Source organism: Merops nubicus, unplaced genomic scaffold, assembly GCF_000691845.1.
Source record: "Merops nubicus isolate BGI_N331 unplaced genomic scaffold, ASM69184v1 scaffold22801, whole genome shotgun sequence".
NCBI classification, from domain to species: domain Eukaryota; kingdom Metazoa; phylum Chordata; class Aves; order Coraciiformes; family Meropidae; genus Merops; species Merops nubicus.
Window position 1 is genome coordinate 15,128 of NW_008590568.1, and position 23,975 is coordinate 39,102.

The 23,975-nt window shown below is 36.9% G+C and overlaps 1 protein-coding gene across 1 annotated transcript in view; it reads left to right on the forward strand.

Annotated features, from left to right (window-relative positions):
* Positions 1–406: 406 nt before the first annotated feature.
* The window catches only part of LOC103782242 (small conductance calcium-activated potassium channel protein 2), a gene marked incomplete at its 5' end in the record, with an annotated part of 41,994 nt that continues 18,425 nt past the window's right edge, over positions 407–23,975 (forward strand). Inside the window, one exon of the mRNA XM_008949998.1 lies at positions 407–825. Coding sequence (XP_008948246.1) covers positions 407–825 — 419 coding nt within the window. The remainder of the gene's footprint in view (positions 826–23,975) is intronic.

Sequence of the window (23,975 nt, forward strand, 5' to 3'; positions counted from 1 at the left end):
GGAAAGTGTTTTCAACTTGCAATTTAGATACCCATTCTGAAAACACTTCCTTAATTTTTTTCTAAATTTTATGAACTTAGCAATTGATTTTGAAGGGGTAATGCTTAATTGATCCAGAGTTCTATCAGCAATTTCAAAGAAAATATGAGGAATTCTTAGCAAATAATATGTGGAAATTCAGTTTCATGCACAGTTTTTAAAATAGTGCATGAAAAAAATCTTTTTTGTCTTAAACAGAGTTATTTTTCACTTCATAGTGATGTAGCAATGTCATTTTCTGAAATGGCATATTTATGCTGGTTTTGGTGATCATTGGCAGTTCTGAAAACTATGATGTTTTAAAATAGAATTATAACAAGTTTTGTTAATGACATACTAAAGTTAACCTTATATTTTATTATTTCAGTTGTTCATGGTGGACAATGGAGCAGATGACTGGAGAATAGCCATGACTTATGAACGTATTTTCTTTATCTGCTTGGAAATACTGGTGTGTGCTATACATCCCATACCTGGGAACTATACATTCACATGGACAGCCCGGCTCGCCTTTTCTTACGCTCCATCCACAACAACAGCTGATGTGGATATTATTTTATCTATACCTATGTTCTTAAGACTATATCTTATTGCCAGAGTTATGCTTTTGCATAGCAAACTTTTCACTGATGCCTCATCTAGAAGCATTGGAGCATTAAATAAGATAAACTTCAATACCCGTTTTGTTATGAAGACTCTAATGACAATATGTCCAGGAACTGTACTGTTGGTTTTTAGTATCTCATTATGGATAATTGCTGCATGGACAGTCCGAGCTTGTGAAAGGTAAGGTTGTTTTGTTTGTTTAGTTCTTTCTGTCTGTCTTTTTATTTTTCTCTCTTGTTTTACCTCTTCAGTTTTGGAATCGGTGGACCTAAATATTTAATGGAGTGGAGCTTCTAGGTCCTTGATATTTTGAGTGTTTGTTTGGTTATATTCTGTGTTGTAAATTGTTAGGACTGTTCTGCCATTTAATCTGAAGGACTCCTGCAGAGAGGTTTGTGCCATGCTGCTTGCTGTAGCATTGTGTTTTGTTTCTGTGTTTTGATATAACTTCAGGTATGTTTGTTAAAACACAGTGGACAGATGACAAAAAATGCCTTTTAAGAGTAGTTGTTGATATTCCACATTGATATCAGTTTTCATTTATTTGGTTTGTAAGTTAAGCTTAGTAAGGGTAAGGTAGATAAAATAGAGCTATAAAATTCCAATGAAAAAATGTTTGGGTTTTTGTTTTTACTTTGAGTTTTATTGTGCTGTAAAAAAAAAAATTAAAAAAAATGAGGAGTTGGCAAGATCAAAAAAGGGGAACAGGAAGAACAATTGCAATAATATAACATCTCCTAAAAATCAGAAAAAAATGCATTTGAGAGGCAGAGTTTCATTAATTTCATCCAGTTTTCCAACCTCCCCCTCCCACAGACTTCAGTGTAGGTGAAAAATAGGGCTATCAGTGCCGAAAGCTTGAAACTGGATTTCTGAAACATACCTTTAACAAAAAAGAAATGAGCTTCTGATTGGTAGGATTGCTTAGGAATATCAGATAGGTTACCTCTAAGGAGACAGTTAGGATGATTATCTATGAAAGATTTAATGCCTGGGACAACTTTTAGATCCTGGAATTAATTTATCCTTTCTTGTAACAGCTCTTATAAGCTGAGTGTAAAGATCATGTTTATGGTGTAGTTTTTGTCTTTAAAACTGCAGAATTGTGAAACGGCATTTGCTACAGTAGAAGCTTTGTGTCAATGTTGTTTTCTCATCTTATGGCAGGACTAATAATTTTTAAATGTTCTGAAAATGTCTTGTTAACAGTGACATATTATAGTTTCAAAATATTCCCCACAGTATGAGGAGATGGAGAGCTGTAGATACTGACTCAGTCTTTAATAGTTGTGTTTTAATAATTATATTCTCATTTCAGATGCAACTGACGTCTGCAAAGCCTCTCCTCTTTGTCTCATATTCTTCACCTTTTATCTCATCAATCTTCTTTCAACAAAATTACTGTTCAGGAATTCCTGAGTGTCTACTCAGGCATTTCCCAAATTGTCACTTGTGAAGTGGCTCTAAATGTATTCCAGTGTTGCTGTCACTGTTTTACATATCACCGCTTTATAATCTGTATTGTTTTTGTTATTACTGTTATTGCTATTATTTAAAAGTAGCATTAAATAGTCATTATGTTATTAACTTTTTAATAGATGCACATTCAAAATAAGCTCACAAAACTTGAGCTTCTCACAGTGAAAATTACTGAAGAATATTAACTACTGTCTGATATGTGTTTGTAAAATGTAAGTTAGCGTAGAGATGGCAGGACAAGAATATGTAGAGTATAAGTAATACCATAAGTAAAAGCAACAAAGACTACCTCACCCATTTTCCAATCAAGGAGAGTGAAGACAACAGTATCACAAAATATTTTAAAATCCATTTCTTTCATCTGCTCTTGAGTTGATTTTTTTTCTCAGTTTTAACTAGAGGGAGTCTTCATTTGTTGGAGTGAACTATTTTATGTACACAAAATGATTCTGAAAACAAAACATCATTAGGAGGCATATTTGCTATTCCACTTGATACTATATATAAAACCCCTAATGAATTTTGATACATTTAGCAGAAATTAGGAATTAGGCATCAGTGTGGTAGCTTTGTTTTTGTGAAAAAAAGGATTTACATGACTGAAATTTGATGGTGTTAAACAGTTCTCAGTATTGGTCTAGCACCAAGATCTTTAATTTATGCTCTGTAGTAGTTTTACAGAAAGCTTTGCACTAGCAGTTTTGCTATTTCTTCAATGCATTGAATCAGTTATCTGGCCATCCAAATTGGAACAAGATAATGATGATAAGATTTAATAGATTAAAATATTAAAACTTGGGAGTAGAGATGAAACATTCTCATGCTATTCCATGTCCTTGATGAGGGGGGAAGTCTCAGTAGGCAGATCCTTACTGTGAATTTGTGTGTGCTCAGCAAAAATGGTTGCTGCTGAATGACAGCCTGATTTGAAGACTGTTGTTCTATTCAAAGTCAGATTTTTATCATTGCAGGCTATCCTGGGAACAGGAGGGGGGATTTGGAAGCACCGAATTTCACAGTAAGGAAGGTAACATCAGTGATCATCATTAATCACCTCTGTAAGGAGAACCCTGTAGAGACAGGTTATGACTTGAGGCAGGAGAATTGACTATGTGAATAAAGACTTCACTACTTTAATGTCTGACTGATGAGTTGACATACACTGAACCATGGCTGGACATGTCTCTTTTTCAGTGCCTTAATGGCTTATATTGTTAGCTCCTAGTATGCTAATTATAGCAAGTGACACTTTGGGTTGGTGGTCAAGGTATTTTCCAGGATTGCAATTTAAGATAATCCATGAGGGCAGAATGTGGTACAGATAATGATGGTGGATACCCAGAAAAGTGTAAATGGGCTGCTAGGGCTGCAGAGCAATGTGACTGAGGGAGTTTGGGAGGAAAACATGGGGAAAGCACAGCAACTCTTGCTTTTTTAGGGCTTAGGTTTTTATGGCTGTTTTGAGGGGGCCATTATATTACCTAGGTATTAATATCTGCCTTTTCATTGCCAGCATCCATGTATTGTTGTCTGTCATACGTGGGCTTCACAATGAAAATCTAAATATTTTATTAGGTCTAACTCAATAATGTCTGTGCTTATAACATCTCTGAGGCACACAATCTAGAACGCTTATGAATATGTTACTTTCTCATATGAATTATGAGCCCTGTAAGCAGATTACTTTTTGCAGTGTCCCATACTGATCTTGTTACTGAAATAGCTCTGTGCTTGGTTGACAGTTGTTTATAGCAGTTAAAATAGAAATAATTGGTTTCTCAATTGAAAAAAAAGAAAAAAAAAAAATCCCAAACCTCCCGTTAATCTATATAGCATTATGTCATTGAAAAGCTTGAAATATTTGCTTTGCTCTTCTGGGGAAAAACCTGTCTCTGCTGTGAGAAGTGTGCAGCTTTTCTAAGTTACTTGGAAGGTAGTCACCCTTGTTGATCCTTTTTTTTTTACTATTATTTTCTTCTTTGCAAAGGAAGAAAGAACTTTGCCTTCTGAATGCACATAGAGCTGTAACATGCCTGTGTATCAGGGCAACATGAGCCACATGTGCCCATGTTAGACTTGTATAGAACGGCTTATATCACATAGCCAGAGTTGTTGTGGATTTACAGCAGCAGAATGAAGAACAGAGGTGGATTTTCTGCTTCAGAAAAAATTTGGCACCATTTTTGGTTCTCTTTGTACCTCTCTCTAGCTTCTGGCAATGAAGTTAGTTCAGATTGACTGATTCATTTAGTCAGCATTTCTTCAGCATTGTTCTGTATTCTTTCTCTGCTTTAACAAAACCAAAACCAACCAACCAAGAAACACCCCCAAAAATCCATCTGTGTGTGAAGATGAAATCCTTTTCTGCTCTTCACTCATTCTTGTCTTTTTACAAATAAATAAATACCTGTCTTAATTTGTGGAAATATAATGCCATCACAAAGCTTCCAGTAAGCAACTCACACATGACAGCTACTAGGCAGATGTTAGGGATTCATTCGTTACAAGCAGAGGGATGAACCCAGACTTTAATTTGTAATTCATGCAAGAAAAAATGTTTCTCAGCTGTTGGATTTCATCGCAGTGTTTGTTTGACTTCTTTGATTGGCTTGAGGACCTTATCTGAGGTTTTACGCTGCATGTATAATCCCAAAGCCACACACCACTGAAAATTGCTGTTATCAGTCTCTGCAGTGCCAATGCGCAGATTCTTGCTAGTAGTTTAAAAAAGGAAAACAAACCAAGCTTGGGTATTTAGTTTTAAACCTATTTTTAGCCCCAAAACCTCAGAAACAATGACATATCTTTTTTTTTTTTTCCCCCTCTAGCTAATGTCTAATTACTGTCAACAGATCAAATAATGTTTGTGTTTTGACACTGCCTGTTTTAAACTGCCTGTTTATCACAGTTCTTTACCTTCTCTTGGCTCACTGATACTAAAACCTACTACTTAACATCAGGTTTCTCCAGTAGTGGTGAAGACAGTGATCAAACATCATCATTTTGACTTGAATCTGTACTATGAATGAGTGATTTTCTGCCTTCTAGTGTTAATTGCTGATCTTTCAGACTGAGTAGACTCACTGTAGATGTTAGGTTGCTCTTTTATGATATTTATATCTGAAAACAACTCATAACTGAAATCAGATGTAACTGATTGCATTTTCACTGCAAACATTGCCAGTAGACATCAGATATATTGTTTTATTAACCACAAAAAGGCAACAAGGGAGTCTGTCACAGAATTATATCAGTGAATGTCTGACATAAGTAACCCAGATCCAAAAAAGAACAATTGATCCAAATAAAAAAAATGGCTTGCTAGGTGTATCCAGGAGGATTAATAGATAAAAGATGTCAGTGTAAATTGTCTTCAGCTGCTTGAAGACAAAACAGTTAATGCACATTTAATGGAAGAAGCAGAGGCTCTTATTATAATGCATGTAAAGTCTGATTGCTATTCTTTTAAATTTATGTGTTCATTCCCTTTAGAACAGTGCTGTTTATGTATTCTCAGAAAAAGAATTTTGGGAATACAAGAACGTATTCTTCAGTTTGTTTGGATTTGTAGAATTAGTCTTATAGGTATGGAAAGTAACAATAACAAGTGCAGCAACTCGGTGTATGTAGTCATCCTTTCACAAAAAATTATCAAGCCAAGACAGAGCAGTGTTTCTTCAGCCCAAAAATAGAAGACCCAGCTTGGAGGGAGTGCAGAAGACAGAAAGTTAAAAAACAAGCACAAAAAGATCTTCTTGCTTTCTTAGAAAAAATGCTTAAATCCATTTTTCAGGGTCATCTAACTAGAGCAGGAGAAGGGTTTTTTTAGGTTAAATTCCCTTTTATTTGCAAAACTTTTATACATACAACAGTTGTATGAGAATAGAATGACATGGTAAAGTTCATGTATAGTTTCAAGGTCTCAGAAGAATGGTAAGCAAATTGAAAATTATTTCTCTAAATGGAAAACTCTGAAGAGAATAAGAGTACCTACAAAGGAGTACTCACCTGCTTTCAAGGACAAAATGTCTTTTTTTTTTTTTTCCTCTCTTCTCTGGTTAGTATTGAATCTGTAAAATGTAATTCAGGGAATGATCTTTATTCTGTTCACCAGCAATGGTTGTACACACTCCAAATTCTTTTGGATAAGAGAGCAATTTATGGATTTTTTTTAATCACTATTTCATTACTGGATCCAAAGATATATCTTGCAATCCTTCCATTTTTAAATGCAGTACCTATTTTTTTCCTCCCCATTTTAACCAACACCTTAAACTATTCAGAATATTTTTCTTCAAAAGGAGACAAAACTATTTGCCATAATACCTTAAAAGCAGTCATTAGAAAATATGATCATATTGAAGCAGAAATCAGTTTCTTATCACTTCAAAACATAATTTGTTGCTCCAGTAGTTTAAGGTATTTGAAAAATGCACCCTGAATTTGGGATTTAGGATTTTCTACAGGATTTCTTTTGCGTCTTGATTTGGGTATCAGGCCATAGTGAGGAGTTTGGATTATGGCTGTAACATTAGTGTTAATGAGTGGGCAGTAGCCTGACTGAAGTCTGACCTTAAAGAATTCCTTTTATTGGGAATTTACAATTTAGTCCTAAGAATACAGGTATATAAGGTCAGTTACAGGAGGTAGTGAGGGGAGAATTGCACAGTTTAAAGAAATTAGAGGTAATGTGGAGAGAAGCATAATTTTTCTGCTTGGGTAGGTTTTTGCCTTGAAAAATTCAAAATCTGCAGCAAACTGGTAATAAGTATTGCAGAGATATCACACTAGTGGCCAGCCTCTGCTTAGAACATCTGCTTAGGGATATAGCTGAGCAGTACAGCTCACCAAACAAATCTTTACTCCCAGCACATCCCATAGCTCTACATATTTATAGGTTACTTTAGTTTTCTACTGGGTAATTTATTACTGTTATGTTTATGCAAAGCTGAAAAAGACCTATATTAAAACTGCTTATTCAAAGGATCATCAACAGTGTTTCTGCCAGTATATCTCAATTACATCACAAACCCAAAACTGCTATTTAAACCTGAAACAAAGTTTAACAGCAGTTACAGAGTGCCCTAATTTTGTGTGGTGTTGCAGACCTGGTGAGTGGAAAAGTCCCATGATCTGCTCTTCTGGAATATTGTTGATATATTGTATCAGTGTCAAATTAACTGAATCAGAAGAAATGTGTTGTTATTTGTTTTATTTTAAAAGATTGTGGGGTTTTTGTTCTCCTTTTCCCTCCATCATGGTCAGTAGGGTGGTGTTCCTGGGATCTCAGTGTTCTGAGATGTGCAATGCTCCCTAACAATGAACCTGGAGTCAGGGCTGTGATATGTGACTTGTGTGAGGGTTGTTGTGTGTTTTCACCTACACTCAGGCTTCTAAGAGCAGTGATATTACACTGGTTCAGAGCTCGTAGGCTGATCAATCTTGAATTAGAAAATGGAACATGAATCTACTTGCATTTAGTTTTCTCTAAAACAGATAGATACAATATTTCTTCTTTTTTCTGTGTTAAATAAAATCTGTTGGCACAAATCCTATGGGTTTCCACAGGAGTAGTTCACTGAATTGAAGTACTTTAATGGAAAACAGAAGCTATCAGTGCAATGCAAATTGGACAAGTATCTCAGATTATTTAAATTGCAAGCATCTGGATCAGGAGCTGTCTTTGTCCTGTGTTTGCACACGGCTTTGCAAAGTGGTATCCAAGAATATATATGTGTATATGGTATCTATGGTGTGTATATATGTTATTTCAGTACTAATAAATATGATAATTTCTAGTGAGGGAAAAACAGAGTTAAACAATTCTGAAAACTGGTGGTGTTCAGTAGAAGATGAACGTCTTCATGTGTAGATATAGCAGTTTAAGTTGACCTATTCAGTTTTCAGATACTGAAATATTTTTCAGTAGTAAAATAGTAAAATATTTTTCAGAACTATTCAGTATTCAGATCGATGATGAGCATACTGACAGCTTGTGTTGAGAGCACTCCCAGACAGGAGTAATGCCATGCTATCTGGCTTGTTTTCCCTGCAGAGGCTTGCTGCCCAAAGTAGAGAAGGCTGAGGTGAGAGGCTCTGTAGTCTCACTTGCAGAGAGGAAGCTATGTTCTCATCAGTCAGGGGATGAGGCCTTAAAATCCACTGTCTAGTAGGGCGAGTCAACTGTACTCCTAGTAGATGTGTGCAAGCACTGTGCATAGCACTATGCTGCCAACAAACATCAAACTGGGTTGGAATGACCTAGCACAAAACTGGAGTCTCTGTACAATACTTTCATTTATGGCATCTGTGACGCAGAGCCGAAGTGTATCTTCGGATGCCAAGCTTGACAGCAAGAGATGAGTCCCTGATCACTGGGAGGGTGGAATGAATCATAGAATCAATCTGGTTGGAAGATACCTTCAGGATCATCAAGTTAGAACAGAACTGCCAGTTCACCACTAAACCATGTCCCTACGCAGCACAGGAGGGGTAAAAAGTACTCCAGATGTCCCAGAGTAGCAGCTACCTGAATAAAATAAGAGCACAAAGAGTAATAGATTGTGTCACTGCCATGGGGCTGCAGCCTGGTTTGGAACATGATGCACAATCTGGAAGCCAGTGAACTTGCATTGACTTCAAGGGGAAGGATGAAGCTAAAATGATTGCATCCTGGCTGTGTAATCATGCAAATCATGCCAAGTTGTTGATAACTCTGTTTTTTCCTTGGGTACAAACAACAGCCAGTTGTAAGAAGTTATGTACTGGTCTGAAAATAGGTTTTGCAATGCTAGTGAAAAAATGTGCAACCACTGTTACTGACATCAGTGTGCATGAAAAGCAATGTTATCACTTCAGAATATATATCTCAGTGCATATTTGTGTTAGAGAAAGAGAGAAAAATGTCTGGCAATAACTGGAAATAAAACAGCTGTTTTTTGGGGGGGTTGTTGTTTTTAGAATATATCTTTATTCCATTAATTCACTAGATATTTACAAATAACTTTGACTTGCAAAAGATTACTTGCAACATGAAATTAGCTGTTAAAAAAGGTATATGCTGTCTTTGAAACAATAAAATATATTGTAACACATAAGAAACAATAGACTGGTTAAAGATCTAGCTATAGGACAGAAGATTTTTTTTTTATATTAATGCTAAGGTAGTCTTCTGTGATAATCATGATCACCTAAAAGAGTAAACAAATGATTCACTTAACATAAACTGAATGGGATTCATATTTTGGCCATGCCAGGACTGCCAGTTTGTCCCCCAGTCTTTGGAGTACAGTGGTATAAGTTCACCACTGCTTACTTTGTTACAATGATTGCAGAGAGCACTCTGCAATCATGTTAAAGAATAATCTTAATAATTGTGAACTTCAGTAGATACAAATTTAGTTATATAACATTTGTTTTGTCTCATTGGTCAGGATGCATTAAAAATATTTTGCATTCTAGGTAGCTTTGAAGTACAAAGGAGAAGGGATTTTAAAACCTAGGAATTTTGAGTTTTGTGAACTGAACAAGTAAACCTACTCTTTCAAAGATCAGAGTTTTGTGTAAGAAGATCAGGATACTAAAACCTATCTTTTACAGAGCCATCTCTGCAATCTAGGGTTTTTCACTTACTACAGCTATGCTTTGATTTCCGTGCCTATAATGCTGTGAACCTCTTTTGGGACAGATTACTTGGGCATCTTCATCAGGCACAAAGAGACACTGCAAGCAGGATATGCAAAGCTTTAAAGCACAAAGAAATGATTACTTACTATTGCATTTGAAAGCTGGCTGGAATTTAGTGAACTACTAGATTAAGCATTAGGATCTCGAGTAAGACACAAGACGAGCCTTTGGTGGCTGGGCAGGCATGAGGTAGGCAGTGAAGGTCTGGCCTCCACAGCTCCCGGGGACACTCCTTTGTGCCGCTGCATTGCCAGCTCTTGCTGCGTGGCTCACACCGATGGATGGAGGATCCTCCCCAGCTACAGCCAGACCAACCAGCCTGACTGGCCACCTGTTTTGTTTTTTTTTTTTACCCATTAGGAATTTATACCTTTCCTTGCTGGGATTTTATCTCCTGAATCCTTGAGCGACTAACCATACTCTCAAGCAGAGGGGGAGTAGTTCTTTCAAGTTAGAATAAAATTTAGTGATAATGACACTAGGCACTACTAGCTTATGCATATACGTTTTGGAACACATTTTTTTCTAGAATATTAAGCAATTGCCTCTATCTGCTTGTGCATAGTAGCTCAACTTCCATTTTATTTCTTCCTAGTGTCTTTGGCTGCATATTTCTTTCTTGGGATGAATAGCAGACCAACGAAGATGTTGGTCAAAGACACAGTTTTAAAGTAATGTGCTTCTGGTTATTGCACAGTAGAGCAAACAGTTAAGTAGAGATATGACAGACAATCTTTAAAAGTTTGAGGTTTCTCTGTGAAAAAATATGCAGGTTCAAGCTGTGAGCTGGTGATGTCATGCTCTCCTAAGCTAAGTCAGCTTGATCCATGAAAATCTGTGTTTAGGAATGCATACAGATTGATTAATGGGTGCTAAATTATCTGGGAGTTAACAGCTCTGTGATGTGGGAGTGTAATTTCTTTATAAGACTGAAGCTAATACCTAATTTTTTTCTCTAAAGTCTATGACCTTTTCATAAACACAGGAGATAATAATTAAAAAACACCTAGCAGAAGTATCTTGTCTTTTCTTGCAAAAAGGACTATGAGGCAGTAATTCTTTTCTGACCTTAGTTTGATGCATATTAGCCATCTCATTAGCAGTCTGGATGTTTTTGAAATGAAACAAGAAGACGTCAAAAGACATTGTTGATGTAGCTGACTGTGTTAGTGTCAAACAGAAGAATTTGATGAAGAGAAAAAATATTTTAGTCCCATTGCAGCTTCATGATGATTGAGGGGAGAGGAGGATTTTGGCTGAGCGTACTTTCCTTTTTTGGGTTGTTTTCTACAGCTGCTACCTCTCTAGGAGGTATAGGCTGGATATAGGACATGATATCTAAAGAGGAGAAGCTGGTCCCTTGGTCCAGCTCTGGAGAAAAGTATGGAAGAGCATGGAAAGTATTTTGTTTAATCATCAGTTATGTTAGAAGGATCAATGGCTTTGTTTTGAATTCAGTATTTGGCTATGGTACATCCAAGGGGAAAACTTAAACATGATTTTATAAAACATTGCACAGCAATTCCTGGGTTTGAGGGAGAATGTGAAGTTTATGCTGGTGCAGGTGCTGTTTGGCAAGCACACCATCAATGTGCTGCTTCAGGCTTGCTTTTGGTAGTTACAAAGGGATGACATTAATCTTTGTCCCGTCTCCTTCAGCCGCTGCATTAGAAACATAGAATCATCATGGTTGAAAGGACCTCCAGGATCATCAAGTCCGACCTTCCTCCCAACATTTCCCTAACCACTAGTCCATAGTGTCATGTGCTACATCTGCTCAGTTTTTGAACACCTCCAGAGATGATGACTCCACCATCTCCCTGGGCAGCCCATTCCAGTGTCTAACCACTCTCTCAGTGAAGAAATTCTTCCTAATATCAAATAGAAACCTGTCCTGGTGCAGCTTGAGGCCATTTCCTCTCAGCCTATCATTAATAATTTGGGAGACCGACACCAGCCTCACTACAAACTCCTTTTAGGTAGCTGTAGAAAGCAATAAGGTCTCCTTTCAGTCTCCTCCAGACTAAACAACCCCAGTTGCCTCAGCTGGTCTTAGTAAGGCATGGTTTCCATCCCTCTCACCAGCCTCGTTGCCCTTCTCTGCACCCGCTCCAGCTCCTGCATGTCCTTATTATCCTGTGGTGTCCAAAACTGGACACAGCACTCAAGGTGTGGTCTCACCAGTGCCGAATCCAGGGGCACGAACACCTCCCTGCTCCTGCTGGTCACACCGTTTCTGATACAGGCCAGGACGCCATTCATCTTCTTGGCCACCTGGGCACACTGCTGGCTCATGTTCAGTCAGCTGTCCACCACCTCCAGGCCCTTTTCTGCCAGGAAGTTTCCAGCCACTGCTCCCCAAGCCTGGAGCATTGCCTGGGGTTGTCATGACCCAAGTGCAGGACCCTGCACTTGGCCTTGTTAAACCTCCTACAACTGACCTCAGCCCATTGCTCTATCCTGTCCAGATCCCTCTGCAGAGCCTTCCTACCCTCCGGCAGATCAACACTCACACTTAATTTTGTGTCATCTGCAAATTTACTGAGGGTGCATTTGATGACCTCATCCAGGTCATTGTTAAAGGCATTAAACAAGATTGGTCCCAAAACCAAGCCCTGAGGGACACCGCTTGTGGCAGGTCACCAACATGATTTAACTGCACTCACCACAACTCTCTGGGCTTGGCCATCCAGCCAGTTTTCAACCCAACAAAGATTCCACCTGTCTAGGCTATGAGCCACCAGCTTCTCCAGCAGAATGCTGTGGGAGATGCTCTCAAAGGCCTTACTGATGTTTAGGTAGACAACCTCCACAGCTTTTCCCTCATCTACTAGATGGGTCATAGGATCATAGAAGGAGATGAGGTTGGTCAAACAGGACTTGCCCTTCATGAACCCATGTTGGCAGGACTTGATTCCATTGCTGTCCCACACTTGCCGCATGATCACCCCCAAGATGAACTGTAATCTTCCCCAGTACCGGGGTCGGGCTGACAGGCCTGTAGATAACTCTTTATTGTGACCAAATAACCTAATTTTGTTGGATGTGTAGACCCTTAGTTTAGTTGGCTTGGCCTGACAATTGTCCAGAATGTTTTCCTTTCTGACCTTAGTGTCAGTCCAGGGGCTGGACTGCATATTTCTGGGCATGCAATAGTGTATGTGGGAAATGACCTTACACTAATTTACACTAAGTAATAGTCTTCTAATAAAAACAGTTTATCTCTTCTCTGAGTTTCAGAAGGAAGATACCTGATGTTCTAATTCCTTAAGTTGGAGGTGATTTCATGTTATTTTATACTTTAAAAGAATGCAGTAGATGTAACCTGCAAAGCTTCCCACAGTCTCGAATCACAGAGATGCAACACTGACTGAAATTAACAGTGAAACTTAGATCAGGCATTCATGCCCAGATGTCTTTTATTTTTGACTCCGTTTTTAATCATTCATCTTTTCAGAAAATTATCATACACCTTCAGACAAATGAGCTTCTAAAATTGTAACCTTGACTGCTTAAACTTTGGTGTTAAATTGCAGTCTTTCACAGTAGATTCTCTGCAAGGTATTCGAAAGCAAATTGCATGTCACACCTAGTTAATTTACCACCAAAGGTGCTTGTCAGCTCTCAGTAATACTTGCAGCATTAATTTTCTTACCTTTCCAAGCCTACCAGAGTTTAACAAAAGTTGTGTGTGGTAATTCTTGATAATATTGATTTTATAGTGCATTTGCTCAAACAGTTGAGTCTTCTTACAGGCAGATCACATCAGTTGCTTTCCTTGTTCTTTGTGTGCTGGGAGGCAGAAGACCTGCTGACGCAGTCAGTGTACCGACACAGGACACTGCTGTCCTTCAATGATTGTATTTCTGATGGCAAGGAGTATGATTTCTCTTGATTTCTGGAAAATGAGATCTAGCACAGATAATCAGGAAATGCAGGCCTTATGTTCTGGTGTCTGATGGAGACACGACAATCTGTACCAGGAACTACACGTTCATGTTCTATCAGTTAATTTTCACTTTCTCTCAAAGGAAAATATAGGTTTAAACTAAAATAATGTTAACGAGGTTTCAATAAGATAACCGTAATACTTTGCTATTATGTAATCAGCAGTAATGTTGTTGGTAGTATAGAAAATTGATTGGAAGGTTTTAGTATGTCAACACAAGTATGCTAAATGTATACAGGTATTTTAAAAATAACTAAAAAGTGGAAATTTTTAGAGGAAAATGCCATTATTTAAAGATAAACAAGGTACTCTCTTTGTTAAAGTATGAAATGGAGGACCCATCCCACACTTCTTTTGTGACCTTGAACAAAGTCACTTAAGGTCTTTGTGTCTTTTCTGTGCAGAGAAGTACGTTTACTGCTACTGTTTGGTGTGGTGTCCTTAGAATGAATAATAAAAAGGTTTGGACTTACACAGCAAAAAGCCTTATTAATCCATGAATGGGGAGGGATGTGAATCTGAAGGAAATGCTGTTAATGCTTACTTTTTGCTTTCTCACATTTTGGGAAAGGATATTCAGAAAATACAGGCTATAAAGGCCTGTGTAGCTGTAGAAAGCTCCACACCTACTTCTCTTCGGTCACAGCTCGTGAACCTGAAGGAGAAATTGACTGAAGCTTGGTGGCATGGGAAAGCAAGACTATAGATCTTATGTATTTTCCAGGGATTTTTAATCTGTATAGTTGGAAGTCTTTGTCCTCTTTCCTTACAGAGCATTTATGACAAAATTTCTTGAACTCAAAAGCTGCAATCTAGAGAAACCCAAGATGGAAGATAATTTTACTTTTACTTATATCTTTTCTTGAATTCTATAAAGGGCAACACTCAAATGTAGTTGAACACTTATAGGAAAATTGTTCAGTATGTGTTAACTATGCCTTGTTTATAAATATTTATAATGAATGTTTTGTAGCTGCAGAATACGACATAGGTATAAAGTGGTCCAAACTGCACTAGAATGAGACACACATCTTTGGTTCAGTTTCTAGGCCTCTTCTTCCTCTTCCAAACCAAACATCTTCTGCTGAGTATCTCTGACTTGTTATTCTTTAATATCATGGACTTTTGCTAATGGAATAAGTTGCCTTTGCCATGTAAGCTGCTGATAATTCCTCATTTAAAACGAGGGGCAGCCACCCCAAATAGTCTCCTACTGTTATCCTTCGTGTTGCTTTGAAAACATAACATCAGATTTTTTTTTATGAAGCAGGACAGCTGAAACTGTTAAACTAGCAGAAAAGTTGTAGGTCTGCAGTAACACCTGGAGTTTTACAAATGTCTGTGATTTTAAACTTTTTTTTCAATCAGATTTGTTTTTTGTTGTATCTGTAAAGTCTTGCAGAAGGCCATTTCTGCCAATAGGTGAAAGGAGGTGGATTAGTTCTTCTCACTGGAACTAGACCTGATAATAGATATATGCTTCCCTGTGTTTGTCCTATCAGTGAACTCGTTTCTGGAGCCAAGAGCACTGTAAATTATATTGGAAGGTTTTTTTAACATTTCATCTTCGTGCTCATACTCTTTCTTGCAGTTTAATACTAGTTATGTTGACAGCCTTTATGAAACATTCCACAGTCTGAAGAATGAATAATTAGTAACAGTTGAAATTAAATCTAGTCTTCATATCAAGCCAGTATAGTTGCAAACAGGATTTTCCCAACATGTTCAAGATGAGAACTGCAAGACACATGCTGTAAGTGTAGATAGGGCGAAAGGTAAGTTTAGTGACCACTCCACCCAGATTTCACCCCTCTGCTACAACACAGTGACAAGATGTAACTGCTCTTTCTTGCTAAAAGTGGCACCTGCTTGAGTTCCTTCGGAGCACGGAATTTAATTCCTTTTTTCAATGCTTCACTAAAGTCAATAGAAAAGAAAAGTCAGAAAATCTTGAATGCACGCTCAGATATCAGACAACAAAATGGTCTTAGTAAAAAGAATTTGACAGTTGAAAGAACTCTCTCATGTGCATGATATTTAGAGAAAATACTGGAAAATATTTTTTATTTTTTCTTCTTTTCTTTTTTTGATTCATGGTTGTCATTAAAATGAAGATTAGCCCTACAAAAGTTATTCTGCTCTGAAAGCAAATAACAAATGAACTTGAAAATCCAAATTTTCAAAACCAAAAAGCCAATTTTTATGCTCCTTTTTAATGACAAAGTAGGGAAGAAAGTAGAAGAGTGAGACTTCTTACAGTCTCACACTCCCAGTATTAAAGAATTTGACAGCAAAGTGCCAGGTTTTAAAACAGAACAAAAAAAACCATAAGCATCTGGCATGATTTGTAACATGGGGAAGTTCTCTTAAGCCTTCTCCTTTTGGGTGTATTTAGCTGAACAATACTTCTGTCTTCAAATTTGGCACCGCACAGATCTGTGTAGCATGTGAGGTTGATATTCCTTTATTATCATCACCAGAGTTAAGCACGGGGTACAGCTGTATTATATTTCTGACACCCTATTTGAAACCATGGTATTTTCTGAACTTATATTTGCCTTGAAGACTTGTGGCATAAGTCCATCCCATAATAGAGCCATGTATGCACTCACTCCACTGTAAGACACGTTTTGGAGAGACACAAAAATTCTTCTGTACAGATAACCTTTCACAGTCCCTGAACATGTCTTGATTAATCACAAAAATTCACCATAAAGTATTTTCTTAGCCTTCTGATCAGTTTGATGAAAAGAACAGAAGTAAAAAAGGGAGAACACTTTTTTTTTTTTTTTTTCCAAATACTGGCAACCTCATGCTGAGGTTTCACACAAATGCAAGTGGAAAATATTTATGTTACAAGTGCTTTCCTTGTTTCATTTACTATATAGCAATATATAGTTAAGTTTTTATACTTCTTTATGTTTCATAATAAGAAATGTACTAACTGTCCCCAGCACATCACTAACAAACTGTTAGTGAAATCTGGCACAACTTTCAGATGACTCTCAAAAATACACAGACTTGGGGTTTGGAATTGTCTTTATAAATATTCAGTAAAATCTGTCTAGTTTCAAGCAGTGTGACTTACAGAAGCTAAACTCAATACAGCCTTCCCTTTTCGTAGAGGAAATTAAAATATATTCAAGGAATAAGTACAGTTTAGCTTGATTTACATTAACCATATGGCTCCAGCAGTGTTCATGATACAGGGTGTGAGCCTAGTCTCAAATCTGAGGCAGTCAGTTGATTTTTTTTCCACTGACCACAGGCTTCCACTCTGATCTAAAGTTAGTTTTAAAACCGAGCTGCCTAGATTTTGTAAAATGCTTTCTTGTAAGGTGATATGCTATATGAACCAATTTTATTTGCCAGTTTATTCAGAACATATATTTCGATGAATCTGTAGGTTACTTTGGTTTCTGTTTCTAAGGCAAATGCAATTGGCCTGGTCTTTTCTTTTGGCAGGGAGGGGGAGGGAGAGGACGGGTTTTTTTTAATCATCTGTTTCCAGTGTTCTTTACATTAGACAATAAGCATATTTTGGTAAAACCATTGATATTCTCATGAAATTTAGAGCAAAAAGACCCAGTTTTGTAGCTGTGAGCTTGTTTTTGATTAATTTTTATGAGAGGCAGTATATCAACCTCTACCATAGAAAACCAAGACATTAAAAAGTAAGAATTTGCTTGATGATAAATGAAACTAGTTCCATGACAGAAAAATCCTTCAGAGTGTTCAGTTTGTCAAAAAGTCTTCTCTGAGAAATCAGCATCATCTTTGCTGTATAATTTCCCCCTGCCTCTTTGCTCCTTCCTTTTTCCACATACATGAGAAAAGACTAACTTTAACCTAGTTCTGCCATTTCATGCCAGAAATAAAAGGTGGGATTAATTTTAAGTGCATAATGGTTAATTCTGTTTCTCATTTCTAAAACTTCTATTTCTGAAGTTTTTCTTCAGCAAATTACTTCAGATTCTTTAGACATCAGTTGCTTCTGATGATCTCAAAAAAAAAAAGAGAACAAAATACAAACCCTTCCTCCTACTGAGGGAGGCTTGTGTGTACAATAGTAACAATATCTCCAGAGAAAATGCAAAATGCAAGATAGGGAAAAATTTTAGAAGGCAATGAGTTTCTAGTCAATATAATGAGTGATTCACAGTAGAAGTCATTAAGAAACTCTTTGGTTTTGAATGATTTGTATTTCTGTCATAACACAGCTTTAACCAATGTTATTAGAGACTTTGAAACACTAAAGTAAAAATTAAAAATAACATTAATTCTTACAGTAGTGACAGATTCAAAGATTATACTGTGTAAACAAAATATGGCTGCAGAAAGGAAATAAACATGCATATCTATATCCTTTAAAATAAGGTTGCAAAGTGTACTGGTGAAAATTAATTATCCCTCAAGCTTGCATATGTCACTTCAGTATATTGCTTTTATATTCATACACTATAATATTCTTTTAACAGTGTATTTATAGTAAGTTCTTTTACTGAACCTCATCTAATAAAGGGAATATAGAGAACTATAGAAAGAGGAACTGTTGGATATTTTGGGGTTTGTTTCTATTAGTCAACATGTTTGCAGTCTCAGTACTTTCTGTATTACTTGTTCAATTTTGCTTTGAAAGAAGAGCTATTGTTTACTCAAAAGAGTGATTTTTCAGGGACAGGAATGGACGTGTTCCCTTCTCCAGCTCCTGTCTTAAACCTTTGAGGTTCTCTCAATTTTGAGTTTAATTTACAGTTGAAATAGCTTTAAAATGATATTCTGAGATAAATTTCACAATCTGCATCCTAACAGATAGGGCAGTGAGATGAGGATGTTGATGTGAATCAGCTTTGTGGTTGAGAACAAACTTAAAGCATGTTTGCTCCCCATGCTGAATGCTCACATCATTCAGCTGCTAAAGTAAAAGAAGAGTATCAGCAACTCTTTTCCCTGTGCCTTGTGGGAAGCCTGATTGGTTATTTGTTCCCTAAGAATTTTTCCATCCATGTTGCTTTACATATGGATACGGAGGCATTTAAATGGCTATTTTGCTGCTACAGGACATGCTGCTATTTTTGGCAAACTGAAGAATTTTGATGCTATGCAACTTTTCTATGTCTAATTTAAGATATTTATTTTTAAACGTATGTGTCATTGTAGAGGACTTAGAGTTCATTGATTTTGAATTGGAGCTTTTAATTGGAGGCTAATCAAACTGTGAAGTGCAGAGATGAAAGCTCAGAAGTTGAAGACCACCAAAATAATGATAAACTGTAAAAAAGATTATGAACTTCACGCAGGGTGACTGTCAGAGAGCTATCATAAATTAAAATGTTGTTTTTCATTTCCAAAAGAATGAGGCAGAAAATATTACGACAGTAAAGTATTTTGTATTATGGTTGTCCATCCCTGGAACAGAGCTGTACTTTGTATTGAAAAGGGTACTAGCATGTTTTTGTGAAGGCTAAAAAGTAGCCTATGATCATGGAATTATGGAGTGCACAGTAATATGCATGTCAAAGTTCACGAAAAAAGACTGTTCCAAACCTTAGTGTTTTGGTGCTGATAGCTACTCTTGATCCAGCAGCTAACAACAACCATTAGAGCCTGAGTTTGACTCTTACCACTTGCGCACTGTGACGCGTGCTTAGCCTTTCAGCACAGTCTGGACATGTATGGAGAAGTTGGGAAAGGCTATAGAGGTGAATTTTTAAAATACGAAGGCAAACCTGGGAAACATGAAAATTATTTTTGTTCGGGATGGAATAACACTGAATGTAAACAAATGTAAATAGAGGTGGGAAAAGCTGAATCCTTGAGGCTGCTCCATAGCATAAGGAAGCTAGATCTATCCGAAAGAAGACTGTCTACTGCCAGATTACTTGGTGCCCAGGCGTTGAGAGGTAAATATCTGACAGCAGATGGGAGTTTAAATAATTTTGTGTCTTCACACTTAGTTTAAACTACAATTTATATTTAGGAATAATAAGAAAATTTCTGAAAACAGGCAATCTCACCTTAAGTTTTTGCAGTGATTTCTCTCTCTCCTCTGTCCTTCTGGGTTTTTTTTTAGATTATTTTTTCCATCCATTTTAGGCAATGTATACTCCTTATGTAATATATATTTCTCAGTTGGATTTATTAGTTTTCCATAAATCATCCAAAAATAGACAAGAGAAAAATCATTAATGTTTTGACCCCTGTAAAAAGAATCCAAACACCTTACTCACATCCATTACTTTGGCTTGGGTTCAGAACTGCTGATGATGTGCACTTTGTCTGTATGAAATCCAGACATTTGCTGTGGTGTTTTGCACTTTTTTGCAGAAGCATTTTTCTTGTGACAAGAGTGCTGCTATTCATGAATATTTGGAGGATGTCAACATAGACACTAGAAAAAAGGCAAGAAGTGGCATGCACTTTTCAAGTGTCATTCTGATCCTAAACCCACTAAGGCAGGCAGATTTTTTTCCGTGGACTTCATTAAGAGTCAGCCCCACCATTCTTTTTAAGTATCATTGTGGTTTTCTTTTTTTTTTCTTTTTTCTTTTAGACAGGATGAAGTGAGAAAGAATGAAAAGATCTGTCTTTATCAATGCTATATTAACAGCTAAAAAGCTGATAGTATGTACTATCTAAGACTACGAAGACAGTTACAGAATGGCTTAATATTGTGGGAGAGCTTGAGTAGCTGGTTAGATCAATCACTGTCTCAACAGTGTTGAGAAGTCTCTGATTTAATGGGCTGCGCCTATTTCCTGCTGTTACTAGCCTGAAAGTTTTTAAGGTTTCACTAGACTAAACTCAGCCTGGCTTGCCATTGTAGTGCAGGCCATGAATTTCTTCATTATTATGGTAAAATGAGGCCATTTTCTTCCCAGTGAAAAGGACCATCTTATCAACCATTTTTTAGTTCTTTCCTTGACTTGTTCAAGAAAGCAAAACCAAAGATGGCGAAGTTGACAGAGGCTGTTCTTGTAGGCAAGATAAACTAAATGAAGTGCTAAATGTGACTTACTGTGCCAGTTGTCAAGCTTAATGTTATTCTTGATTTCTTCTTCGCTTTTTAAGATGACTATGTCTTAGATGTCCAGACATCAATGAATGATAAACGTGTGCACCTAAAAAGCAGATGTTTTACGAGTTAAATGAAATGTAATCAAAGGTGAAAGTAGGTTTGAAGGAAAGCAGTACTGAAAATCACAATACCAATAATGAAACTAGAAGAAAAGCATTGCTGTTTGATAAAGAATCTGAAATATCGCTTTGACAACCTGAGCCACTGCAGTATTGCCAGCTGACGAATATATTTGTGTCTTCCTGAAATGAATAGTAAAACTCCCACTGAGTTTGGCTTGGGAAAGAAATGAGCCATGCTATTTTTGCGCAACTCTAATAATTCATCTATTTTTGGTTTAAATTAAAGTAGTTTCAGAACTTATATGTGCTGGTTGGTAAGAACTGCATAGTGATGTTTCACGGGATGAGGATTGCCTGGTGAGTAGTACGTTCCAGCTGCAGCACTACCTGCCTGATGGCAGATTCGTTATTAGAAAAGGAGGGAAAAAGTAATAAGTAATACTTATGCATGTGTGGCTTCAGCCAAGGATTTTCCTACCCCGGGGGAATACAGAGCTTTTCTGCTGCTGCATGAGGCTGGATGTGATCCAAAAACTCAAATGGTTCATAGCTGCAGTTTTAACACAATTAAATGCTAGTTTTTATCTTCAAGTGGCTCACTGTTTCCAGTGCAAGTTTTTATTGACTAAAAATAGTGGGCTTTAAATATTTAAAGAAATATTTTGGTCGTTATTAGAATTTTAAAAAATCAAAATTCTTATAAAAAATAAAACACTTTATCAAATGAAGATTAATGACAAAAAGCTTATGTTTTGAATTTGGTTGCAAATGACTTGTTGCATTTTGCTTTGTGTCATTTTACTCCTTCAGTTTTGTCACTGGAAGGAAATCTTTGTTTATTTTTCTTTACCTCCTGAGCTTTTGGATTTCTGAGCTGTTCATGGTACAGCATTTTTCTGTCGGATTTCAGAGGTCTGAGATTCAGACTGAATGGTTAGTTTAGGAAAACTGCAGTTGAATTCTGGAGTGTGTTACATCCAAGCTGTCTTTCACCATCTAGCTGGAAAGTGATGTTTGTAGTAGCTGATGGTGACTGACTGAGCAAGACAGTTCAGCTCCAGCTGTTCATATGGGTAGCTTTTCTCCTCACTATAACATCCACTGCAATTGGCTCTGCTGGACGTAGTCTCAATAGTGAAGTGAAAAATACAGTGATGGGAATGACTTTTCTCAGGTCTTCTGGTGACTTGAGTGCAACACATTAGGGGTGCACTGATGGAAAAACATGAGATAACTTCTTGCTGTCTTCGTTTTACTGTTTCCTGCATAAAAGCAGAAGTTCAATCTTTAGGGCTGTGGTAACTTTGAAAATAAGTCAAAACGGCAAGGCAATGAGTAGGTTTCTTTCCCCCTTCTCAAATAAATGAGCGTTTAGTGCTCATTTTTACATAGTTGTACAAATAAGATGTTCTAATTCCTACTTCTTTAAAAGTTGCTTTTCCTGTTTTGGTGTAGATATAATAATTTACTACCTGACTGTGGACGCAGGTTAGCCAAAGACTCCCCTGGCCTTGCTTGTTCAGCCTCGAAACCCAAGCGGTGGTGGTGCTTAGCAGATAAATAGCAGAGCATTTGGAAGTACACATCTGCAATCTTTTGAAAATCAAAAGGGTATAGGCATGTATCAGAATTACTAACCACAGACACTCAAAAATTGTGAGATTGGGAAAAGAAAAACCAAACCAAACCAACCAACCAAAAAAAGAAACAAAACAAAAATGAAACAAAACAAGCAAAAACAAAACCAAAACCAAAACCAAAACCAAAACCAAAAAAAAAAAAAAAAAAAAAAAACAAAAAAAAAAAAAAAAAAAACAAAACAAAACAAAACAAAACACAAGACACAGCCAATCCACCTTTTTATAAAACTGATATAGACATAATGGGATTACTATAACAGGAACCCTTATCTTTTAGATTGTCTCCATTTTACTTACAGATTTTTAACTTGAGAAGTCATTCTTTCAGCTTTCCCTGTTCAGCTGTAAGAGAAAAATAGTTTTTATTTTTGTTGAAAGAAGAAATTAGATTGTAATTTCAATGATTTGCCTTGTAATTTCTATGATTTGCCATGCTTGAGCAGTTGAGCCCATGGAGAGGGTACATAATATCCTTTGTTTCTTAGTCACAGTAAAGTCCTAAGGATTGATGATGATTTTTAAATGAAGTATGCTCCTTTGATTGCTGAACTCTAGCCTTAGAATCACAACCAGGTGAAATACTCAGTGTAGGAAATACAAGAGCGCTGAGATAACAAGTTAAAACATTTGAACAGGAGTTGGAGTGTGCTACTAAATATGGATGCAGAGGTCTTTAAAGAACATTTCATTTAGGGGACCTTACTAATTAAGATCCATGTCTCTAATGAAACTTGAAAAACTACTGTTGTACTTTTTAAAATTTAACCTTGTGTCACCGTTGTTAAATGATCTACGTGTACATTGGCTTGTGTGTTTTATGGCAGGGGCAAAAGAGGATAAGTGGCTAAAGATGCCATTATCTTTCATCTGTATTGTTCCAGGCTTAATAGAGAGGGTTTGGCATTTTTTATGTGAAACAGGTGTTTCAGGAACTTAATGTGTTTTATTTGAATAGTCTGGTTTCAGTCATAGCAAGATTTTTATAATCACTACCACGTAGGGCTGAAATTTTGTAAGGATGGAAATTTGGAAAAAATGTAGGAAAAAAATCAAAAGCTTTGCATTGCATTTTCATCTTCATAGGAAAAATATTTTCTGTCCGAAGTATGGAAACGGCCAAGTTCAAAGTCCAAAGAGGAGCATTAAGGAAATGTATTTGGAATATTTGTTTAAGCATTTATTGGTGTTTAGCTGGCTTGCTAGCCTTAGAAACTGTGTTGTGGCTTTAGCACCCTTCTGTGAAGCTTGTTCACATAATCTGTGGGTTATATCACTTACGTGATACTCTGGAGGGACTTGCGTTATGCATAGGCTTCCTTCTTGCCTTCTGGCTGGGATAAATATGCCTCTCTCCCTGCATCCATATATTTCACTGTCATTATTTGCTAAGTTTGTTAAGTGGAGTCTAAAATTCGTTACATTTAGTGCAGACTGGG